Below are 25,182 nucleotides of genomic sequence, written 5' to 3'. Positions count from 1 at the left end.
TTGAAAGAAATGCATGTCTCTATCTACTACAGTTTCCATTGTATGATGATCAATGTTGAGATTGAAAACGGTCAATCTCTATCACTTCGGGTTTGAATAGAGGTTTAACGCTAGAAAAAATGAAATGATATATTTTAGTTTAACGCCCCACAATTATTCCCGTTAGGCTAAGGTAGACAGATGATTAAGACAAGTGAATGATAATGGAAGAATTGGTGGAATGAAAATGTGAGAGGAAACGAGAGTACCCGAAAAATCTCACAGACACGGTGTTGTCCACCACAAACTTACTTGGCCGGGTATAGAACCAGGGACCCCACGCACCAGGTGTAAGCGCTCTACCACTGTATCCCCGTTTAACGGAAGAGAGGAATATATTCTTGGAACGTTGATTCTATTGGAAGAAACCGCTATCACTATACTCTACCGGTTTTGGTCTGGTACCTGTCGACAAACGAATATAGCCGTTCTATAAGAATTCCGATACTTACGAATAAAATAATTTGGAAGTCTGAAACATGCACGGTTCACAGATCAAACAAAAAAAAATGTAAAGGTTCCATTCGCTTAACAGCGTTCCTTGGTTATATTCCTGGTATGGTCTCATGTTTATTATTATTATTATTATTATTATTATTATTATTATTATTATTATTATTATTATTATTATTATTATATGAATACTAGTGTCAATTTTGGGGATTGCAGGCATTGAGCGACAGGAGAAAAGTTATTGAAAGAGATTTTATTAAGAAATTACTAGACAATAGCTATCATAGTGAATATTGCTTGCATAATATAGGTATAAGGGTACCAATGTATAATACAAGAAATATATCAACATTAGTTCCGTTGAATTCGTAATCTGTAATTTTAAGAAGACTGACCAATTCTTTTAATTTAGTTTAATTTATTTTTATCAGTATAAAAGCATGAATTTTAGAGCTTGACAAATATTATTTTTACTATTTATGACGACTATTTTGATATTAAAAAAATGGTGTTAATTTGACAAGGAATTATTAATCCGATATTATTTTACTTTATTTTATCATTATGTTTTATTGTTTCAGTATATAGCTTACATTGTATGTAATATGTGTTTATATTGTCTGATAAAGTGCTGTATTTTTGCCGTTAGGCTGTTCATGGCACAGAAATAAACATTATTATTATTATTATTATTATTATTATTATTATTATTATTATTATTATTATTATTATTATTATTATTATTATTATTATTATTAGCCAAAAATTTGGGCCGCGGTGGCTCAGTGGTAAAGCGTTCACCTCTGGTGTATGGAGTCCCAGGTTCAATCCCAGCTTGCGCCAAGTCGACTTTCTAGTGGACAGAGCTCCCCCGTGGCTAAGCGGTTAGCGTACGCGCCTTTGGCGTGGAAGACCCGGGTTCGATTCCCGGCGGGAGCTCATGTGGTTCGGATTCCACGTTAATCAGTAGGTCCACGTCTCATATAGCCTCGCTGCTGAAAGGGACGCTAAACTAAAATCAAATCAATTTCTAGTGGACAAACCCCGTGTGCGTGGGTGTTCTCGGAATTCTTCCGTTTCCTCCCACTTTATTAATTCCACTATTGTATTCGTTTCTCAACATCACCGTCTCTTTTAGCCTAGCCGCCATAACCGTGAGACGTGAAACTGAAAGATTTTATTTCTTTTTTTTCATTATCCCACATTAAAACTGTAGGTTCATGTATAATATTGTCCCTCTGTTGGAAAGGATACATTAAACACGAAATGTATACATAAAAAAAAGCATGTATCACAAAAAGTACTTGTATTATTGTCTTTAACGTTTGTGTTTGTCAGAAATTGACACATCAACATTAAAGAGTGGATTGTTTCCGTTGATATGTATTTCCTGCAAAGCACTAATAGATTTACAAAGACAGTATCAAGTTGACAGAACTGCTGTTTGTGACAGGAAATTGCGTTCTGCAGAAGTTGTCACGGGCAGGTGTCAACCTCCGGCATGAGAACAGCGTTGTGAGGACTGAAGTCCTTGCGGGGTCCGTGGAACCGCTATACAGGACAAGCGTGATATTGACACCTGTCTCAGTGAACTCTCGTTTCCCGGATGGAGTTATCCTTCATAATATCCTGGCATTTAATACGGTGTGTTCAGTCAAACAGCATGATCAGTTCCTGGTTCAATACTTGCAGAATGACGCTTTGTAGCTGCTAAATTCAGTTCATTAACCGTTTTCGTGTCATCAAAAAGGTTCACTCAAGTAAAACACAATGGATGCATCATCACACACAGACATGCAAGGTCACATTTCATTTCCTTTCCAAAATAATACTATTCCAAGAACTAGTACTCTAAAAATTTTAAGTATTTTCCGGCTTCTTAGTGAAATTAGATCCTACAATTTTCTCGTAGGTTCTACAAATAATTTTTAAAGAATGTCGTGCAACATGAGTGACCAGGGGCAGGGTGGGGCCCGAAACCCTAGTTTTTGAAAGTGTAATAAATTTCCTAAGATTTTATTAATACAAATAAAAAATACCAAACGTAATATAGCAACCAGGGAGTTAAACCCGCCCCCCAGAAAACTTTCCCCGGGCGCCCACATTGTGCACACATATTCTAAGTGGTTTATATAAAGGTAACCAAGAAAGTTCTGTCGCCTTTTCACCCACCACCTTCGAACACCGATGAGTTGACTTGGTTTTGAGTTTAACGTCCCGTTCAGCAGCGAGGCTATATGAGACGTGGACCTACTGATTAACGTGGAATCCGAACCACATGAGCTCCCGCCGGGAATCGAACCCGGGTCTCCCACGAAAAAGGCGCGTACGCGAACCACTTAGACACGAAGGAGCTCTTTCGAACATCGATCTTTCACCTAAGACGTACCTGGAAGATCAAACCCAGTCCCCATCAACATCGACGACCTTCTGCCAACGTTCTGGAAGGCCGTAGATTCCATTGCAGTAGAACTTGGTGGCCCGTTAAGCGAAGAAGGTAGCAAGTGCATTTTTTTACTTCTAGTAGATATTTGAACTGGCGTCCTCTGAGGTGATTTTCCTAGGAATGGAACAGGTAATAATCGGACGGTGCAATGTCCAGGGAGTATGGCGGATGCAATATTGCTTCTCATCCAAGGCATAGAATGGTGTTCCTGGTCATCCTAGTCACGTGGGGTTTAGCGTTGTCAAGTAACAGGAGGACCCCTTTGCGATTCAGAAGTGCTGGCTTCAGAGTTTTGAGTTTTTCTTGAATACGGTTCAACTGCTGACAGTATACAGTTACATTGATACTCTCAACAGCTGGTAGAACTTCCCGATGCACGATACAGAGAACAGTCCACCAAATGCACAGGAGGACCTTCTTCTGGTGCAGTGCAGGTTTCGGTTGTTCTAGAACCGGATGCTAACCAATGATGACGGCGGCGTGGATCTTGGTCCAGGACCACTTCTCATCACATGTCAACATCCTGTCCAGAAATGGCTCCTTCCTCAGACGAGACAGCAACGAAACACAGGTGTCTGCTCGCGTTGCCTTCTGGCCCTACATCAAATCCTGAGAGACCCATCGACTCAACTTTTAGTGTTTCCCAAGTTGGCGTAGGTGCTGCCGAATGGTTTTTCCACTCACATTGAACTGTAGTCCCAGTTCGTCACATGTGTGGCCACTGTACGCCTCAATTGCTGTCTGAAGATCTTCATTTTGTGCATGTGTTGGTCTTCGGGCATGTGGTGCGTCTTCGAGTGTTTCGTCACCGTCCTTAAACTTGTTAAACCACCGCTGCATTATCTGCGTACTTATGACACCGTCGTCAAAGGCCTGGCATATCTTCCGGCCCGCTGCGCTGGCGTTTGACCCCAGTTTGAACTCGTACAAAATATACGCACTTATGATGCTCTGTGGAGATCCCATGTTCCCTTTATTCTTACGCATGTTCACGGTGTAACTGAACTGCCACAACCAGGTAGTATGTTGTATATACCCACACCAACAACTGATTTTCGTATAATCTTCACTCGCATTCAACTTATGGTGTGAGGGTAAATTGAAAACAGACCTCCAAAAAAACTGGCAGAACTTTCTTGGTCACCTCTATAGTATGCAAAAAGTCAATATCCAATCCAGTATCATACTTGGGTTTAAGGAAAAAATGCTTCAGTTAGGAAATAGTAATTAAGGTGAGGATATTTGTACTTGTCCTAAAGAACACAATATAATTCTCCTTCGAGGAGGAAGACAACTAGTTTGCAGAAGAAAACTCCAGTTCAACTCAGGGGCAGATCCAGAACGGACTTCTGGGGGGCGGTGGGTTGTAATACTGCTACTTAGAGCTACTTTTAAGAGCTCCAAACTCTGGGATGAGTTTTATTGATATACAAAATAAAAAAGTTTCCTCCTCTGGAAGGGGGTGATCGCCCCGATCGCTCCCCCTGGATCCGCCACTGGTTCAACTGCAGCTTATTTCTAATTCGTACGCATTTTAATTGTAACATGTAAAGGTAGGGTCATATTATAAACTTTCTCGCTCCCGTTTCGTCAATCAAGTCATGTCATGCTGTAATGGTTACTGAAGCATTTATTTATGAAACAAAATTATACTAGGCATTTTCTGAAAATTTTGTCCAAAGGAAACTCACCTTTCAGTAGAAGTCAATTTCTGGGTTCTTCAAATATTTTCTCGCAAATGGTCAAAGAAGAAATGTGGAGGGAAAGGGATATGGAAAATAACCCACAGTTTGAATCTTATATTATTCTGGACCGCAGTGAATTGGTAATTGATCATCCCTATTTTATGGTATTATATATATATTAACAACGTCAATAATCGAAACTTTCTAATATTGAAATAATGGTGTAAACCTACGCCCGACATGTTCTAAAACTGTAATGAGTGTAAGGTATATACATACACATACATCAAATTCCCATATTCCTCCATCGATTATTGATAATATCCTCCGAAAACAAGTGAAATGTAAAAAAGTAAGCTACTCATTCTGAATGGTTTTCTTTCTAAATTATTTATACCTCAGAACAAGATTGTTGAAGAAATGTTGATGTATGAAAAACAACAAAATCGTTAGAACTGTCTTCAGAAGTCACAATTTTTTATTTTCACTCTTCGGTAAAATATCCTTATTTTGAAGGCTACGATAAAAATTCGAAAAAAAAAAGAACCTGGGGAATATAATAGAAAGCTTAATCCATCACGACTCTGGAACTCACTAAATGGAATAATAAACACTTCTGACCAGAGTATATTTACTTATTAAAAACTAAATTACAGTGTAACGGTTTCGACAACTTAACGTTGTCTTCATCAGACACTAACTGAAAGAGGTATCTTCAGAGCACAGACATTTACACTAAAAGTGAAATCAATGAATTTGAGTACTTTCACTTTTAGTATAAATGCCTGTGCTCTGAAGATATCTCTTTCACTTAGTGTCTGATGAAGGCAAGGTTAAGTTATCGAAACCGTTACACTGTAATTTAGTTTTTAATAAATAAGTGTCTATACTCTAGTCAGAAGTGTTTATTATTCGAAAAAGCTTAAGTTTAAAACAACTAACGTCAATATCACTGGTAAAAAGTGCTCGTACTTTAAAATTATAATAGTACATCTTAAATTTATTTGATAACTAGCTGAAATAACCATTCATCGCATGGCTCAGATAAAATATCTATGTAAACAAACTGGACAACGAAAGGAAAAAGTATCGGTCACTTTCTACTACTTTTACTATGTAAACGCCCACCGAGACCCCCTGGTTCGAATTTTGAAAAAAAGAAAACACCTCTGGCCCCCAGCCAATGAGGGTTGTATTTGGAAGTCAACGCCTGTGAAAGTATTACCATTCATCTCAGCGACCGCGAAAACTATGGATTTCACACTAATATCGGTCATTTTGGATAATTTTTACATATCTCGGTAATTCCCCCCGCAGGTAACCCCCGGCCCATACAATGGTGGCTGAATTTGAAAGTCATCGCTAATCGAAGTGTCACCATTGATCTCAGTGACCGCAAGAATTATGGATTTGACACTAATATCGGTCATTTTTTTATATTTTTACATGTCTCGGTAGACGCCCACCCCTGACGCCCTGCTGGTTCGAATTTTGAAAACAACACTTCGTCTTAGTCTGGGACCTGGACCAAGGTAATCGTGACCAAAATTTGGTAACTCTCGGTTCACTCGTCCGGTCCCAAGGCCGCACACAGACACATAGACAGACACACAAACAAACAAACATAATATTTTATTTATATTAGATGTTATTTTCTACAGCAAACTAATCCCCTAATATTTGATCCTTTTTAGATTTCACTCGCAGCACTTTGCAGCAAATCAGTTGTTAGAAACTATTTCGTTCTTTATAATTCATTCTATATGTATTTCTTTATTCTTTTTGCCATATATGCACTCTCTAATTTTGAACTTAACCGCTCGTTAATGAGCTATAACTGCTTATCCCGGAGCAGAAGATGCTTTGAGAAAATCTTAACAGAATCCATAGTTCGAAACCTCCGCTACCTGTTGACAAGCTTTTGATAACCCTTTTCCAGTTACTGAAACTGTCTATTGAAGAAACGCGTCGTTATGTTCATTGTCTTTCCCAAAATGGACAGGGGAAACAAACACAACTATTTCTTTAATTCCTATAAGTGTTCTTATTTTACTTCTTCACCCTTTTTGCAATCAGGTTGCTCTTCTAGGCAATAACTTTCTAGGACAAATCATGAGAATGCATGCTTCTGGGTTTCCATTTATATATGCTACACAACTGTTTCACATATAAAAATCATGGAAGTGTTAAGAAAAACAAAAAATAGTATGGTATTTTGGATGGCTAAGATACGCAGGTAAATTTATTACTAACATTACAGGACAAACATTGTTTGAATGTGGCCATGTTCCAAGATAGTCATCTGGCCAACTTACAAAGTAACAAATTATGTATGTTATATGGGGAAATACAGGTTCGAGAAAAGCTAGTTCAAGATAAAGAGGGGACCAACTTAGGGAAGTTGTCAAGATAACAGGTTTCACTTTAGTGTAGAAATCGAAGTAAGCAATACATTTAAGCGTGGACTCTTTCACCATTATCATAAGCGGTATTTCAAAGAGCCCAAATTTGAGCCCATAAAAATTAATATGTTTCAAAACAGTTCCGTTGGATTCAGGGTCCTCAAATTAGTATAAAATGTGCAATTAGAAACATATCCAAGATGTGGGCACTTTCACCATTGACATAAGCGGTACTTTAGAGATCTCAATTTTGAGATTATTTTTTAGTGATACCATGAAATAATATGTTCAGAAACAGTTTTATTGAATTCATTGTCCTCAGATTTGTATAAAAAGGGTAATTGCCAAATTCTCTAAGCGTTGACACTTTTTTACCAGTAGCATTACCGTTAGTTCCTTGATATTGATACAGTGAATAGTATGACCCCCAGGTGAACGTGCATACATAAAGATAAACGAATTGTCGAACAGAAGAAATTGAAAAGAACAGGCACTGAAAAATCCCTTTTTTTGCGTGTAGGATCCATGAAACGGATATGTTCAATGAAATCTTGAATTTCACGATCGCCTTACTTTCTTTTCTCCTATCACTGCTCGTAAATAAAAAAGAAAAAAAGAAAAACAAAATCTGATTTACGAAAATATACGTCAAAAACTCTGAATACTTACCAGAATGATATGCACCGCGGATTGTCACTCCCTTCAAATTCCTTTGATAGAAATTGAGCTGTGCTTCCGGTGCGCTTAAGTTCTGGTCGCCCTAAGGTAAGGAAGTATTCTGCAATGCGAAGAAAAAATAACATTATTGTAACATGTTAATAAAAAATACCCGCTAATACCTTATATAGTTATAAATTGTATTTAGTGAATTTGTAAAATTATTATTTTGGAATTTCAAATAAATCGCAGTCATTCAGCTGACACTGTAATTTATTGGCATGAACTCTCTCATTATACATCTTAAAAAATAATACCATTTTGGAAGTGTACAGTATGATCGACTGAAACACATTTGTATAAAGTATCTGCAAAAGTATTAGTGGTATTTAAATGCCTTTCATGCATAACGTAAAGGCATAAATGATTAGAATGTCACAGAATTTTTGCTTCAGAAGCAGTCACCATACAAGCTTAAACATGTGTTATAATTTGTGACCAATCTATGCAAAATTTGGAACTATTTCCTTAAACCATTGACGGACACTGGCCATCACTTCCTTATCTGAGTGAAACTTCTGTCATTCTTTCGAAGACCAAATACATGAAAGTCTCAATGTGAAACGTCAGAACTATGGAGCGTGACGCAGTATTTTCCAATTGAATCTCCGGAGCAACAGTTGGACGTCGGGTACAACACGAAAACAGGCTATATTGTTTAACACAATTACCTCAAATGTAAATAAACCAGGTATGTTGTTTTGTATATATGTGCAAAAACGTGTATAAGTCACAAAGTAGTGTTCAAAATTAATGGTTTCTTTTCCAGTTCCTTGAAATTAACAAGGATTGATCCATGGCAATAAAACAAGACGGTAACCACGACTTCCCTCCAGGTGCTTGTGAGTTGAATTTCCTTTGGTCTTCATTGCATATTGAAAGACCTTGAACTTGGATCAAAATGTTCGCACTATGATTCATCCAAGAGTAATACGCAACAATAAGTCATTCTCCTCTAACTGATAGTGGGACAAATATTCAAGAGAACATGCGAATTTTGTTCCTCCGTTAACATCCTGGGAATCCACTGCACTTGCAATTTGTAAAATCCCAAACGTAAAACCTTCTGGGCAGTTCCACAACTCATGTTGAATTTCTTTGCTACGGACTGAATTCTCAGGCATCTATCGTACGAGTAGTTTCAGACTCCTTTGGACAATTGCTCTTAGTGGTAACAATATGGTCTCAATCACTTGTTCCTGCACGTCCTCTCCGAAACATTATTGACCAATCGACCAATGTTGTTCTTAATATGCATGCGTCAACACACACGTCGTTCATCTGACAAAACACTTCAGTTGGTTGACATTCTTAAGGAGAAAGGAACTGTAATACTGTAAGTTGATGAACGACGAAAAACAGAACCGCTACTTCTACTGTACATGAACAAGGGCATATGCCATGGTATACCAGTACAACTACATAGTCTTTTTTATCATACCATTTTGTAGTAATGGTCAACAAATAAGTATCAGTTGATCACACCATATATCAGCTAGTCTAATTTTTAATATTTCATTTCTATGTAAAATTTAGATTAATATAAAATCAATTAATTTCAGTTGGCAGTTATATTAAAAATATAGATCTATTGTAGCAACTCTCAAGAACCGCACTTTAATCTCAGCAAGAAATTTATTATTTTTTTTATTCTCTTTCCCTACGAAAACTATTCTGAAACATGTTCTTAAAGATAGGGTGAAATTCCTCATGTCCTTTACTGATGCCAACTGAAAACAAATTAATTCTATTGAGAAGAATAAAAGAAGTCATAAGGCATGTTTATGAAGGTATACGCGTATATTTAGAAAAAAAATATGATTAACAAACAATCATAATAAATGTGAAATGGTCATCTTTATTTTGACTAATTTCAGTTTTAAACAATCCAAATGTCTAAACTTAAACAGAACACACACTATGTTCCATAAAAATTTGAGAAATTTTACCAACCTCATTAAAAATTTTGCGGAATATATTTTAAAGAAACTAAAGGACGTAAATTCATTCTCGATATAGACCTATTTCGACTCCAAGTAATGGTGATGTTCAATAAACCTCCGAGAAAATATACGCTATATTTTACGAAAATATTTTTTTTCTTACAAAAAAATATCGTGGAACATTTTTATAACTCGGGGTAAATACACCCTATATGCTTCACTGATTTTAACCCCAAGCCGTGAAGAGTAATGAGAAGACTCAAAAATATGTGTCATATTGCATCAATATCGTACTTTCTTTTTACGAAATTTCTCGTTGAAATTGTTTTCTAATCAGGGAAGGAGACAAATTCACATTTTCATTCCTAAAGCTTTCAACTGCAACCAACGGTAATGATCGGAATGAAAGTTCTAAAGATACATGCAACATATTGTGTCGGAATTGAATAATATTTACGTAGATTATATTGGAAAATTATTTTATATCACTATGCATATATGCGGTTTGTAAACGTAACATGACTTGTAACGTAGGGTTTTATTGACGAATTTCACTCTTGTTCTCGACGAATTTCAATTTCAAACAACGTTATTTCCTAAGTTCGGAGGAAAGAGCATACAAAGTTTCATTAAAATCGAAACAATTTTGTGAGAGTTATTGTGGAACAATATACGAACAGGCATACAAACGCTAATTCAGTTAAATGATACAAGATTGATTACGTTTCATTACATAGTTCTTTCACTATTACATTATATATGAATACGTCTGATCTTATACGATTGCAATATTCTCTCACAAGAAGAAGCTACTCAGATCGTTCAATAAGAAATCAACAGAATTTTAAACAAATGAATCCTATCGATTCCACTGAGTTATTACTTACCATTTTCCATATTAGCTTTTCCGCCATGCACGTGCAGTCGAAGCCTGAAACGTGGATCTTGAGACGATGTTCTTTCCCAGTCAATTTCATCACTTCTATCTCGTACACCGGAATTAGTCCATTCACATTCATCAACTTCAAAGGTACAATCACCAGAAGATGGATTTGCCACTTGAGGAGCCACTAAAACATTAGAAGGTAAACGTCAATGAAAAACAATTAATAAGACTTAATGGCATAAAAATTGAATTAACATTTGAAATCGAAATTACATTGAAAATATTCGAGTGGAAATACCGAAGTGCTTTATGGCACATAGTTCTTGTGCCTCATGTACAGTTTGTGGAAGTGGTTCATATTTCTCTTAAAAAATATAATTTCAAAATAAATTATGAATATTTACAACGTTGAGAGTGCATTTTCAAGAGCCAAGCATTTCTTGAGTTTGCCCTTACTACTTGGAATGCCTCATAGATAAGTATAAAAAAATTCGTAAATGTAATGTAGGAGAAGGCACAAGCATGTTAAAATACGTGAGGACTCTCGCAATAATGTCAGACTTGGGTCAAAATTCTTAAATGGGAATCTTAGATTTTACCACAATTTTCTGACAACATATCGGTATACTTACTCTTACTCTATAGTTATTAATAACGAAATTATTTCTTTTCATTTCTTCACAACCCCAACAACTTTCAGTATTAGGTATTTTTGTCACAAGAAAGATACGATCACAAGATATGTTCCAAGTGGTGTCCGCCATGTTCTATGACATACACAATGAGAATCAGGCTTCCCATTCTCGCATAACCTTATGTAAGTAAGACTTCTACCCAAATGCTGCCAAAAGAAATGGAGATAATTCCTTGTTTTAAACTTCACAAACCCGAATCTTAATATCGTACATAAAATTGATCATGATTATGTTATAATTTCTATATCATTAATAGCGTTTAACGGGAAAAAGATGGTCTAAGGTGAGAAAAGTGTCAATCAATCATATCTTATTCCGTTAAGCAAAATAATATGCGTGGGTGCAAAAGCTGAAGCGTGGTTTACGAGAAAATGGAGGTGAAAAAATCTGTAAACCTAAAAACTGACGCTATACGAAGACCATATCACTTTATGAGGTGAAACTGATGCTGAACTATACACTTATTAAGAGGCCATGGTGCCTCAGAGTTAGAGCACTTACTAGATTCCTGGTTCGGTCCCCGGCCAAGCAAGTCTGTGGGGGCCATCCGTTGGTTTTCTCAGGGTGTACGCTTTTCCTCCCGCTTTTTCATTCCACAAATTCTTCCATCATGATTCACTTGCCTTAATCATCGTCTCCCTTAGCCTAAAGGACATAATCGTCGAACGTTAAATTGAAATATTTCCTTTTTATACCCTTATTAAGTTCTTCATTATGACACTAGCAGAAAGGCACCATATAATGTGGTTAGTGAGATCTAGCCAGGAGCGCACCCAGATTTTTTTTTTGGGGTAGGGAGAAGTCGAAGCCAACTACGAGTCCAATACAGGTAGGATCCAATACCACAAGCCACTACGTCTATGCGGTATTCAACGGGTATTCTGCACCCGAAAAGACGATAAGTAATTGTACAATACGTCCGCCTATATTTTCAGAAAAAAAGTGATCGAACTAGGTTGTTTTGTAAGATAAAGGGTACAAATGAAGTGTAACATCAAATTTTTATCATTTTCCTGTTAAACAAGTATAGTTTTATTGACAAAGTGTATAAATATATGGTGGGGTCCGAACCAGATGGACCCCCGCCATGGGTGTGACCTTCTATCTAGCCTAAATGTATCATTAATGCTTAAATTTCATTTTTTTTTTTTTGTTTAGTTAGAATGTTTTCCAATTTATAATAGCCCTGTGTAAGACACACAGTATATCTGCCAATAGGTCACATTAAGCTGAACAAATTAGCATGCTTGAAGCTAAATTTTCATGTGGGGTATTCGAGAAAACCGAAAAAACCATGTTTAAAAGTATGTTGTTTGTTGACAATTTATTGGCAGTTTCTATTTTGCAGGAAGAAATTCTTCCATATTCATGTGCTGTACTTGGTGACAAAATATGCAGTTAGCTTTCCAAAAGATGACACGCATACTCTTGATACGCATGCTACTTGTAATTACCATCATCATTACAGATATTTTGCCAACATTAGCAGATCGCTTTCCGCAACTGAGAAACTTCATTGCTTCATGCTCTTCTGCTTACTTCATTGTCTATACGTACGACTTTTCTCTTTTTATACCGTCCATCAGCTGTTGCCTCCTTCGTCCCCACCCTCTCTTTCTTGCCACCTCATCCTCTAGTACGTCCCTCATACTATTTCTTCTTAAGCAATGTTCCAACTACTTTATCTTCCTCTTCTGAATGATATCTAAAAATTTATTCTTTTCTCCCCCATTATTCCTAACTCCCTCTCATTCGATTTCTACTACACAGTAAAAAATGATTGTGTTTATTCAACTCAATTTTAACACAGGGCAGTGGTTCCAGCGTGACTACTACTATGTGGTGTTAGTTCAACACAGACCCCGCGGTGTAGGCGTTTAACACAGGGGGGATCTTACGTCTTTAACACACAATCGGTGTTGAGCGGTGTTAAATTCGGAACTGTGTTAGTATTTTCGGTGTTGATTCGATACCATGTCAGAGTCAGTAGTGTGAAGAAAAGTGTTGAGTGTTACTTGTGGCAGTGTTGCACGAACACGAAGAAAGTAACACAGTATGTAGTGTGTTAATTATTTTGTGTTAACATTACGCCATGTCAAGTATCAATATAAAACAGTCCATAAGTTACTTCAACATCATTTTCTTATTATTTTAACACAATCTGTGTCATAAATCAAGATCGAAACCGTATAAGTAACACCGTTTTGGTGTTAATTCAACACTCTCTCTGTTAAAATTTAAGGTGATACACCAGATTAACACTGCTTTTGGTGTTAGTTCGACTCCAGTTCTGTGTTACTACGACACCTATTTCGGTGTTGAAATAATTCCATGTGTGGTGTTGATGTAACTATTTTTTGCGTTGGAAAACCATGCGGTGAGCATGCTTACGCTTACCGAAGATTCTACTTTTTAAATAAGGATAGCAAACTACAGAACACTTCATATAGAAAATCTTCATAAGATTTTTTGTCATCCTCCCTAACGTCTATTGTGAAGTATTTCTTGATGGTGCGAAACACAACCTTCACCAACATATTGTTCAAGAATGATAGGAAACTCTTACCTATATCCTTATAATATGTTTACCTCTCAAACGTGATTCTACTTGTTTTCCTCCATTTTTGAAGCACAGTCCCCGGTGTTGACTGGTGAGATCTAGTGCAGTGTAGAAGTGACACAGTAATATGATGTTGTTTCTCGCTGTTGACATATTTCTTCAGAAATATTATGTAAAACAATTGAAAACACATCGCGCGGTTTGCATGTTGAAATTTTGCGTATACCTAGATTTGTTTAAATATTTCTTTCTACTGTGTTTGTGTCTAGCTTCAGTACATAAGCCTTTATAATTAGATGGCCAACATATTTGGCAATCACGCAGAAAACAACACCGAAGATTCTACACTTGTGTTAATTTAACACACAGCCTGTGTGTCATTTCAACTACCAGCCTTTGACACACAACTCCAAATGGAGATTGAGTTGTTCTAACCACCTGTTTGTGTTATATTTTAACACAATCGTGTTAACACACAGGCATTTCGTTGAAATAACACAACGATTTTTTACAGTGTGCGGTCTTCACATGTCCTATCATGTTTTCCGTTTCTCCCATATTGACGCTCACATGCTTTGAACTTATATATTCTACATCATTTCAATTTTATTTAGGAGTCAGCCCAGTAGTTCAAACTGCAAGAATGAGAGTTGAGTATCTGAATACACTATGAATTTCGCTTTATAATTATTAGAGTACATACACAACACTCTCGAGTTTGATAGCTTATTAATCTAAGTAAAATCAAGTAATTATAAATTGTGTAAGCTTGTCTGTTCTTCATTCATTTATTTCTTATTACAGTATGAGTGTATGAAGAAATAGATAACGTTTTCTCCTTACATATTATATGAAATTTAAACTCATCTCACTAAAACAAATAATTTAATGCCCTCACCTGGACAAGCTCCTCTAGTAAAAGATATATCATCAATTGCAATGTCACCCATGTATTGATTGCCTATAACACCTTCAAATATTATCTGAAAAAAAAAACAATAATTTGAAATTGATAGTGCTAAACTCTGTATGAAGTCTACCACATCGTACATTTTAGTTCAAACTTATGGATATGAAAACATAACAACTTTTCGTTTTGTACTACCTACCAGAAGTTAATACTGTTTATGTTAACACTGTTTACTAATGGAAATAAATCTTCTTAAATATTTCGTGGTATATATATAACCTTTGTGTGTATTTTAAGCCATAAAAGAAGAAGTAAAATTTTAAATAAAGGTGTATCTTGCAATGCTTGTATTCATAAAGAAAATAAAGAAAAGATATAGTTAGAGAATTTAAAATTATATTATTACATACTTAATAATATTTTTTTTTTTAGTTTTAGTCGTAATTCCATTCTCACAATACTAATTGTGCATGGAACATTATCTGGTAGTGAAATAAATAAGTCATAAATGAGTAAATAGCAATACCAACACTAGTACTTTTTTTCCTTGTTACTGCAATCATGCTTTATTTCATCAAGTAAGGATCATTTTCTTTGTTATTTTCAATGTTGAATGCCACACACACATTTTAAATTTTCCTGATTTACAAAGAAGAGATATTAGACTAAGTGGAATACAATAAAATACTATGAAACACTACGAATTCTCACGATTAAGATTATTTTAGCAAGAAATGTACTACAGAAAGACGAATGTCTTAGAGCAGTTATTTTTAACTAAATGCTCTGTGGCGTCACAGTTTGCTGCTTATCTCATTGTTATTATTATTATTATTATTATTATTATTATTATTATTATTATTATTATTATTATTATTATTATTATTATTATTATGCTTACCTGGAAGGGTTCATATGAAGAAATAGAAACTTCTCCTCGGAACCAAGCATTGCCTGCTTCTCCGGTCAAACTCCACACTTTTTTCGTTTTTTGATCTCGAACTTGTCTCACTAAAACTCCAAGAGTACCAATCCCTGTTCCAAACATGTGGAACCAAAATCGCATACACATTGGAGAATCTACTTCTAAAATAAAACAAATACAATTTAATTTTTTTAATAGACCAAAACAATATAAATAGTTGAACAATTTGCACGCAAATAGTCGAATGCATTTTTTTTTTAGAAATTCATTTGATATCTCTCAAATTGCTAATAGGAATAGTATGTCTCATACAAATAGTATTTCTTAGATGTTTACTTCAACTTACATATCTAAAGTTGTTGTCACCTTGTAGTTACCAATAAATTCAAGAGTGGAAAATTTACAAATGACTTTCTTATATTTAAATGTGTGTTATATTTGAACTCAACGAAAATAAAATATATTATTTCTCTGCACAAATTGTCTTTGTCCAAATACTTCACGAAAAAATAAATGTTGTTCACATCTCGCGTTAAGAAATGTTATCCTGCTCACTTTTTACTGTCAAATCTCTTAAGATTTACATATTGCATAATAATTTTGCAATGCAAATAGTAAAAGACACAGGCCATCTGTCTAAACTCCTCGCATCCATTTTTATAATAAATTGAGTCACTAACAATGACATATCGTCCGTAAGGACTAACTTAGAAAATTTATTTATGTAGTAAATATAGACAAAATCATTATAGTCGTTTTCGAAAAAAAATCAAAACAAACTTGCTCTCAACAGTAAACTAACTATCCATGAAGGATTTTCTCGAGAAAAAATAATTACGAGGGTAGTTCAAAGGCTTCCGGCCTGACACTGAAATATTGCACCACTCGTAATAAACAGTTCATTGCACATAGTGCCATCTATGGAAGAAATAATGCATCAATTTCTACTATCTAGCTGAGTCAGTTTGTTGGAGGCAGACATTTAAATCAGTCGCTGTGCATTGAGTTCGCATACTGCATGACAGTGCTCCAGCCCACAAGGCTGCTGTAGCAAGGGCTGCAGGGAAAGATGTGACTCCGAGGAACTTTAGCACCCACCCTATAGGCAAGATGCACTGCAACCTTGGCAATAACAACCGTGTGCCATTGTTGGATCATTGTCATGCAGTCTGCAACCACAACGCATAGTGAATGATTTAAATGTCTATCTTCAACAAATTGATGCACGTAGACAGTTAAAATTAATACTTTATTTCTTCCATAGATGGCACTATATGCTAGGAACAGCTTATCACTAGCCAGTGGCGCGATATTTCGAGTAGAGTCGGGAACTTTTGGAAATACCTTGTATACTATATATTTGTAGAGTTGTTAATGAAATATAGTATCTATCATTATAGTCTAAAACAAACAATAATTCCTTGTATGTTTAAATGATTACAAACGTCATCTGAAATTTGTCTCGACGGATTTCTATGGAAGTTTATGACAAAGCGTCCGAAAGAAATGATTTATCTAGGTATCAACTTTGGAAAACTTTATTCACTGGCTTTTGTAATATATATCTTCTCAGAACTGTCTACATTTAACTTAAAATTGCCCGAATGATTTTTCAAACGAAATTAGTTGACAATTTGTTTTAGAGCAAGAGAAAACGGTTTAGCTAAGCATTAACTTTGAGCAAACTCATTTAAAATCGAAATTGTGAATGTTAATTAAGTAATGTTTAATAATTCCCATGGAATAGGGTAACTGTCCCAATAATTGACAGTATAAGAACAGTGTTTGATAAATTGCAAGTTTCTTCACCCTTTAAATGAGCCTGGCTTACTGATCTCTCGTAGAGGCATCCTTCCTTCATCTATATAGACCATCATAAAAATAATAGACTAATAATTATTATTTTTTACAATATGTATACGAAAAGCTGATCATTGTACCAGTAATTGACACCAAGATTTGTGAGATTCACCAGTAATTGACACCTTGTGACCCAGTAATTCACATCTCCTAATATCTTATTCTAATGAACCATATAATTTTCCACCAACTTATCAAGCTGATTTATAAGTTTCCACCTGGATAAACATGTTTATTTCTTTCGCTAATATAGCTATTATAGTACTATTTTGCACTGTCCATCGATTTTCTGTTTTCTTTGGAGAACTACTACTTAGAGGCAAATATTAACAGTGGTGTGGGATTAACAACACTGCAAAGGAAGAAAAGGTGGCAGCATTTGCTTGTATCTAGTCCCGCAGTCTTGTTGCGTCGGAAAAAAAGACGACAGTGTCAATTACTGGTACACTGTCAATTATTGGGACAGTTACCCTATGCTGAACCAATTTGGTTGCTAAAATACGATTTGGCCAGGTCTTGATTTTGAGGAAAATAATTTTGGGACAACTTGTGATTTAAAGATCACATAGGAGGAACGTTTATCAAAAATAACTTTGCAAATGTTCAATTTTACTTATATTTATAATATGTACAGCGTTTATAAATTACAAGAGGTTGCAGATAAAAAAATGAAACAAACAGTAAAATAGGAATAGGGAATGCAGCGCTCCGCTTACCCTACAGAACAATCAACCATGAGACCCTGGGTATCATCAGAAAATTTTAAATAGTAATATATCTGATTTTTTATATCGCTGAAAAGGTTAAGGGAAAACAGTATAGGAAAAAGCTTTTCTTGTCGGGCCCTGTATACGAAATGGCTTCTCAAGCAACTGCGAGTTTTATCTTACTGCACAAGAATTCACAATGAAATGGTGGCTATTTTGTAAACAGCGTCTCACACCAGAAACTTCTTTATTCCTGCGGAAGTCGTCTATTTCCCATTATCTTTTTAATTATGTAAACATTTCCCACCTTGTCATTCAAAATCTTCGGGTGGCTCCGGGGGCCCTGCAGAGTAAACAGAGCGCTTCATTTGATGTGTGTTCTGACGTTTCTCTATCTCACTTTTGCTCTTTATCTTTTTTGTGTCCAACCCTTCGTAAATTATAAGCACTGGACGTACTACCTTACACACTGTTAAAGACTAAAACAATTAAAGCTAAAAATTAAAAACTCACTAAAATTACATCTCCCTTTTTTTATTCACATCATTATATCATTTCAACATCTTCACTCTGCAGGACCTATTTCTAAATAAGAATTTTAGGAATGATTAAAAAATACATGAAAAGATTGCGATCTTGGCCAATAATAAGTTTTAAGATCAGGGGCCACAAAATTTTTGAACGGCCCTAAATCGAGTTTTCATATTATTATTTTTACGGAGTAAGCACATCATACTGAGTTAAGTGTTAAGTGTTTTCGTTTGGCTACACTACATATAATTCTCCAGATATAAGGCGTACAGGAAAAGCTTTGATTGATGGATTTTTTGAATCAAGAGCCACAAAATTTTTGAATAGCCCCTAAATCGATTTTTTTTTTAGGAATAAGCACATTATACTGAGTTAAGTGATAGTTTGGGTTTGGCTACACTGTATCTAGTTCTCCAGATATAAGGCCTACGAGAATTTTTTTCCTGAAATATATTGGATCTTTTGATCCAATATATATATAATAAAAAAGTGTTCTTGTTTTGTTTAGAACTTACACCAAGTAAAAACGTATCTCATCCCTTAGTTTGTACTTAATAGGTTGTTGCAAAACTTCTAATACAAGGTTATCTTGCCCTAATAAATTACAAATCTAATTACATGTATTCAAACTTGTTCATCAAATGCATAATTGCTAGTTTACTGTAGTCTAGTCACGTACCATATAGGCACTTTCAATATATAAACAGATCCAGAAGTTGGTCAAGGAGCTATGCATGTCCGTATGTGATTGTGTCCATTGTAAGGTAGTATCGAGTACCGAAAGTATATTTTACCCCGTCTAAAATTGAAACTCAAAGGGAAGATAAATCCCCTAGATACTCATATTTGTAAAAAATCAAAGGCTAAGAAGAATTAAAAAGAAAAATGTTCTTACTTGATTTTGCAAGAGGAAACGAACAAACGAATATTGTACTGAGTTGTACTACTACTGAGTTGTAAATAAACTACAGAATATAATCAAAATCGTAAGTCATTGTTGAAAAAGTAGCAATTTCTGCTAATCACTCTCCCTAATTAACTGTATAGGGAGAAAATACGGAAAACTCGAAAAAGAGCATGATAAAAATATGGCATGGATATGTTGAAGGTTGCTGCTTAATAAATATTTGTTTTCTATTATTTACTACCAAACGAAACAAATTCTATTAAACATTCCTTGCACACAACCATCATTTTTCCGTTGTTAAGTTAAATTTTATTGTGTTGTACAGTATGTAAAGTTAACTATGTTGACGCAATAGTTTAAACCTTCACACATTTTTCGGTCGCTTGATCTTTACCGGATAGATATGAATCTTCACTACATTGCTAAGAATATATTTCATAACTGTTCCTCCTATTATGTTTTCTGATACTGTTGACCATGTCCTAAATATATCAGTTTATTTTTGAAAGCATATGAAAAGGCCGACATGTTACTTCCGTTTCTGATAGCATCGCACAAAAAGGATATAACTCGGTATCTAACCTTTTAACGCGTGATGTCATATAACATGCAGTCAAGATACTTAGATTTTTAATGTTGCATACGAGTACAGCGACAGAAATGAAATTTCAGAACTTATTTTGCTAATCAGCAAACATAAAAGTCAAAAGAAAAATAAATTGTTACGAGCAAAAAAAAAAAAAAACCATTCCGAACTAGTTCAGTAACTTATAAAGATCTCTGAAACGGGGACTTAGTATTAAAAAGAACTCTACGTTATATAGGTACTCATTGATAAGTTTTGCCGAAGTTTAACGTCTCTTTCAACAAGGCAATATAAGACATGGATTACAACTTAACGTGAGATTCAAACAACGTGTGCTCAAATCTGAAATTAAACCCGGGTCTACCGTGGCAAAAACATACGTACTAAGCATATACTTTGAGGGAATAGCTCAAATTTACTTTTCAAGCACGAAGGCTAAATAAGACATGAATCTACAGTTTTAAGTAGGATCAGGACAACATAAGCTCCCACTGGGATCAATGCCTGGTTTTCTGCAGGAAAAGTCAGAATATTTTTTTTTAAAAAAAGAACACAGAATAAAGAATAAGTAGTTTAGTGAAGGGCATGAACTTGAATTTTCTTATGATTTTTTTTTCGACTTTATTATTTAGCTCATTATCTTATGAGTATTGTAATTTTTCTAGATACAAACGGTGACACTGGAGCTCACTTCTGATACTAGAGGTCTCTAGTTCAAACAAAGCCAAGTGAGTTTGTTGTTGACAACTTTGTTGTCCGTGGGTTTCTCAGGTTTCTCCCGTTTCCTCATACATTCTCATTTCACTATTTTTTTTAAATTTCATTCATTTTTGTTGATCATCCATCTCCTTTAACGTAAGGAGCATAACCGAAGGACGTAAAACTATAAATTCAATTTTATTTCTAAGAGGGTTGTTCCAAAAGCCCGTGAACTGAGATCACTATTCGGAGTCCATGTCAGTAGGAGATTTTCTCAAAGTTCTCTCTCTCTTCTCTCCCATCATTTTTTGATATTTACTATAAGAATCCTTCAGTCTACAGGGAACAGCCATGGGAAAGCAAACTAAAAGTTCCACATTGTTTTCCGTTTTCATTAGTATTTCTCATCATTACATTTACTACTACATTAATTAATAACAATGTGTAAAACTACCTGCTATATTACACTTGTAATAAAGTATATTCCATTTAACATTAATTGAATATCGTTTGAACTAGTGAAAATAAATTTAAGTAGCTTTAAATATGAATGATATATGGCAGTTCAGCGTATCAAAAAATCCAACATACCAAATTGCATATACACCTGCAAACCTAATGTTCAAGAAAGATTTCCTGCCTTCCTTCCACTCTGCTATATTAAATTATATTCTTTTCTTTTACCTCCGAAGTGAAATTTTCAAAATTTATGAACAATACTCATACCCTATATACCAAGTTTGATACCTCCTGATCCACTGGTATAAGAAAGTATCTCGTTGTATTCTAAAATATACCTTGTTATGTAAAGTACGCAAGTTAGAAAAACAGTACGGTGATTCTAACTGCATGATGATTTGTGTGCAACATGGACATTCTGCATGTCTTTGCTTTCTACGAACATGGCATACAATTTAAATTATATTACATGTCTCAAATTGCCAGTCATTTTAGTTGGTTATACACGCATTCGCTTTTATTAATGCCATATAAAGAAACGTACTCTTAACAATTTAGTTAGTTTTCTTATAGGTTGAATCAGACATTATTTCATAAAATGATCTGTAGAACAAGCAGCAATATGTCCACATAGCCTGTCCGTTTTAACTAATAACTATCTGTGATGGAATTGCAATAAATTTATCGCCTCCTTTCATCGTACAGCGAAATTTACTCACGCAACGATTACCCAATTATGTACGTCAGAGATAAACATCATCACCAGTGCACGATTTACAGGCAATCTAATTAGCTGCCTGCCCGCTTCCCGGACAACATATTATCGTCAGAAAGTGTATAAATCGGCTTCTCTGTTTTTAACAGACGACTGCTTAAAACAGACCATACAAACATAAGCTAGAAATGCTAGTATAAATTAATGCATTGCTCTAGAAGAAAATATACATATACAATCTAAATACATACATTTCAAACAACATACCTGTAGCGGGAAATATGGAGCTTACAAGCTTAGCAGAATCTCCGGGTCTTCTGGGATAAGAAGAGTCAATAAACGAATAGCCACCTGCCATATCGCCAGTGTTAAAGCTTGAACTATCTTGCGCTGGACCAGTTGACGAATCATGACTTCCACGACTCTGAAAAAAAAAACAAAGGCACATAGGTCCCGAAAATTACTGATAATAATTGACATCATAATTATTTAACAGTGATAACAATCAAAAACTTCCTCAAGCCCATTAATGAGTCACATTCTTCCTATAAAAACCAAACAAACAATTTTGAATGATTTACTAGTACATGATACATTGAGAATATGCTTTAAAAGATGTAACAAAAGCCATTGGAAGAGAAGAGAACATACTATTTTATAAATATACTTTTTTGGAACCCTTACATTCAAATATTAATATTTATTTTCATTTAATTCAATAAGAACAAACACTTACATAAATTTAAAAAAAATCCTGATTTCAAAATACTTCTACAATGAAAAATTCAGATAAAGTTAAAGTAAAAACCTATCCTGTCACATGTATTATACAAATATTAGTATTGTTATATCTCCACTTCACATGGCTTATGTAAAACGACATTGATACAATTAAGTATCTTCATTAAAGATTGAGATAACCCTCTCTATGTCAAAATAATAAGAAACCAATTGACCATGTTGCTTTCAGTTTAAAAATGAAATCTATTATGCCTATTAGGCTAAGGGAGACGGATGATTAAGGCAAGTAAATAATTATAGAAGAATTGGTGGAATGAGAATGTGGAAAGAAACTGGAGTATCCGAGAAAATCCACGGGCACGATGTTGTCCACCAGAATCTTTTTGGCCTGAGATTGAACCAGGGCCACCACGCACCAGAGGTAAGCGCTCTTGCCACTGAATCACCGTGCCCTTTGCTTTAAGTTTAAGTGTCTAACTACAGAGACGGGTTTACGTCATAACACAAAGCTTTAGTTTCGACTACGACAAAAAATTTTGAAGTTACTGGTTCCTGATTAAGTATTAGAATTACTATTTGGTAAGCCACCTTATACAAGTGCCGAGATATGTTCTGATACAAGAGAATGTTTTCTTCGAAACATCTGGTCATTAGGTATATTCATCCTTAAATATGAAACAAAACTTCGGATCAATGTTGGTTAAACTAGTAGTGAAGTGATTTTAAGTTCATTTCCCTCAATAATTGAGAAATTCAGAAAAATGTTATTGTCCGTTAATGTTATAACGTGTAGCTTGTTTTTATTATAAGAAAAGTTAAATACCTGTGAATAAAAATTAAACTTTTTAGTTTAAAGTTCCACTATTAGGCACTAAAGTTAAAGAAGATAACTGATAAACATAAATGAATAATGGAGAAAATAGTGGAATGAAAAAAGTAAGAGAACTTTGAAACCAGGAAAACAATGCTGTCTACCAAAAACTCACATGGTGTGGAATCGAACCAGCAATAATTTGGATCTCTTCGTACTAAAAATAAGCGTTTTCCTATTAAGCCATCATAACCAATACATTTTGTAATTACTCAACTACAGTACAAATAATTCTTCCTCAGCACAGTGTACTCGTATTTAAATTTAACCAGAAATCTAACAAAATATGAGCACAGCTGTTATAAGAACACGCCGAGAAAGAAAATGGTAAAAATCTATCTTGCTAATTTAACCTGTCTCCTCGTTTCAAGTTGATTATCTTGACTTGATTATCTTATTAGCTTTTCTTTTATATATATATAACATAAATTATACTTACCAACGACCAATTAAAATCATCTCCCTCTTCATTACTCCAGTCACAAAATCCAGAGTCAAAGGTACAAAATCCTTTACATCTATCTCCGTTGCGACGTTCAATAGCATCAAGAGAAATATATCCACGGAATTTTCTCGCAGGATCTATCAATTCTTTCGGAACGCCTTCGAAGACAATCTTAAAAAGTCAAAAAGAACGAATACATAAAAGGTCATCAGATGTTTGTCAATATCGATAAAAGAAGAAAGTACTATTTAGGGAGCAAGTCGAGGTAATCCAAATAGCGAATTCACATATTTTAAGTTTTCTTTACACTATTCCATATTGTAGGTAGTTGCTTGTGATGAGATGCTTGTAACGCAAGTAATTATCGCCAACGTACATAATAAAAATGGACAATGTTTAAAAACAAACGAGCGATAACAGTGTGACGATCTCAAGCTTTAGTAATTTGTGGCATACACAACACATCTAAATGCATAAGCATACATAAAAATCAACAGAAACAAAAATTTCATAAGGGTAAAACAAGGTAAAATAGGGTTGAATTCAGTAGCATCATTTTAGGCTTTTTTTCTAGGGGATAAGTTAAGATCTTCACGTGCTTTTAATTAATATATTAGTATAACATTTATTAAAAGGCATGGATATCCCAAACTCAGGGGAGAGCAATCGCCCCAGCTCTCCGCAGACCATGCCCTTGATTGAGTTTAATAAATTTATTGTATCTTCTCACTTTCCACATAATTCGAATAATAAAACATCAATAACCGTGCAAACAAAAAAGTCACATAGCAAGTATTTGTTTTCTTTAATGTTAATTCAAGTCAAAATTCAAAATTTAAGTAACTACTAGCGTTCTATTATTCTACTATAGCTCAGATCGCTAAGCAATAGAAGAGAAAACGATAATTAACAACCAACTATTTTGAGTAGTCAAATGAAAGTTTGTTCTCCTGATATATTGTGCTTCGATAAGCGAGGAAAACTCTTCAAATTAAAAATG

General features: G+C 34.8%; 1 protein-coding gene across 2 annotated transcripts in view; it reads right to left on the bottom strand.

The window, feature by feature from the left end:
* LOC145687693 (MAM and LDL-receptor class A domain-containing protein 1-like) overlaps positions 1–25,182 on the bottom strand; it is a 110,241-nt gene that overhangs the window by 10,615 nt on the left and 74,444 nt on the right. For both annotated transcript variants that reach the window (XM_081761149.1, XM_081761150.1), the window contains exons 7-12: positions 24,177–24,353; positions 22,393–22,549; positions 15,638–15,822; positions 14,725–14,809; positions 10,573–10,755; positions 7,695–7,803 (exon numbers count right to left, since the gene is read on the bottom strand). In XM_081761149.1, coding sequence (XP_081617275.1) covers positions 7,695–7,803; positions 10,573–10,755; positions 14,725–14,809; positions 15,638–15,822; positions 22,393–22,549; positions 24,177–24,353 — 896 coding nt within the window. The remainder of the gene's footprint in view (positions 1–7,694; positions 7,804–10,572; positions 10,756–14,724; positions 14,810–15,637; positions 15,823–22,392; positions 22,550–24,176; positions 24,354–25,182) is intronic.

Source organism: Thermobia domestica, chromosome 6, assembly GCF_964235325.1.
Source record: "Thermobia domestica chromosome 6, izTheDome1.hap1.1, whole genome shotgun sequence".
NCBI classification, from domain to species: domain Eukaryota; kingdom Metazoa; phylum Arthropoda; class Insecta; order Zygentoma; family Lepismatidae; genus Thermobia; species Thermobia domestica.
This window is presented reverse-complemented; position numbering and strand designations above follow the sequence as displayed.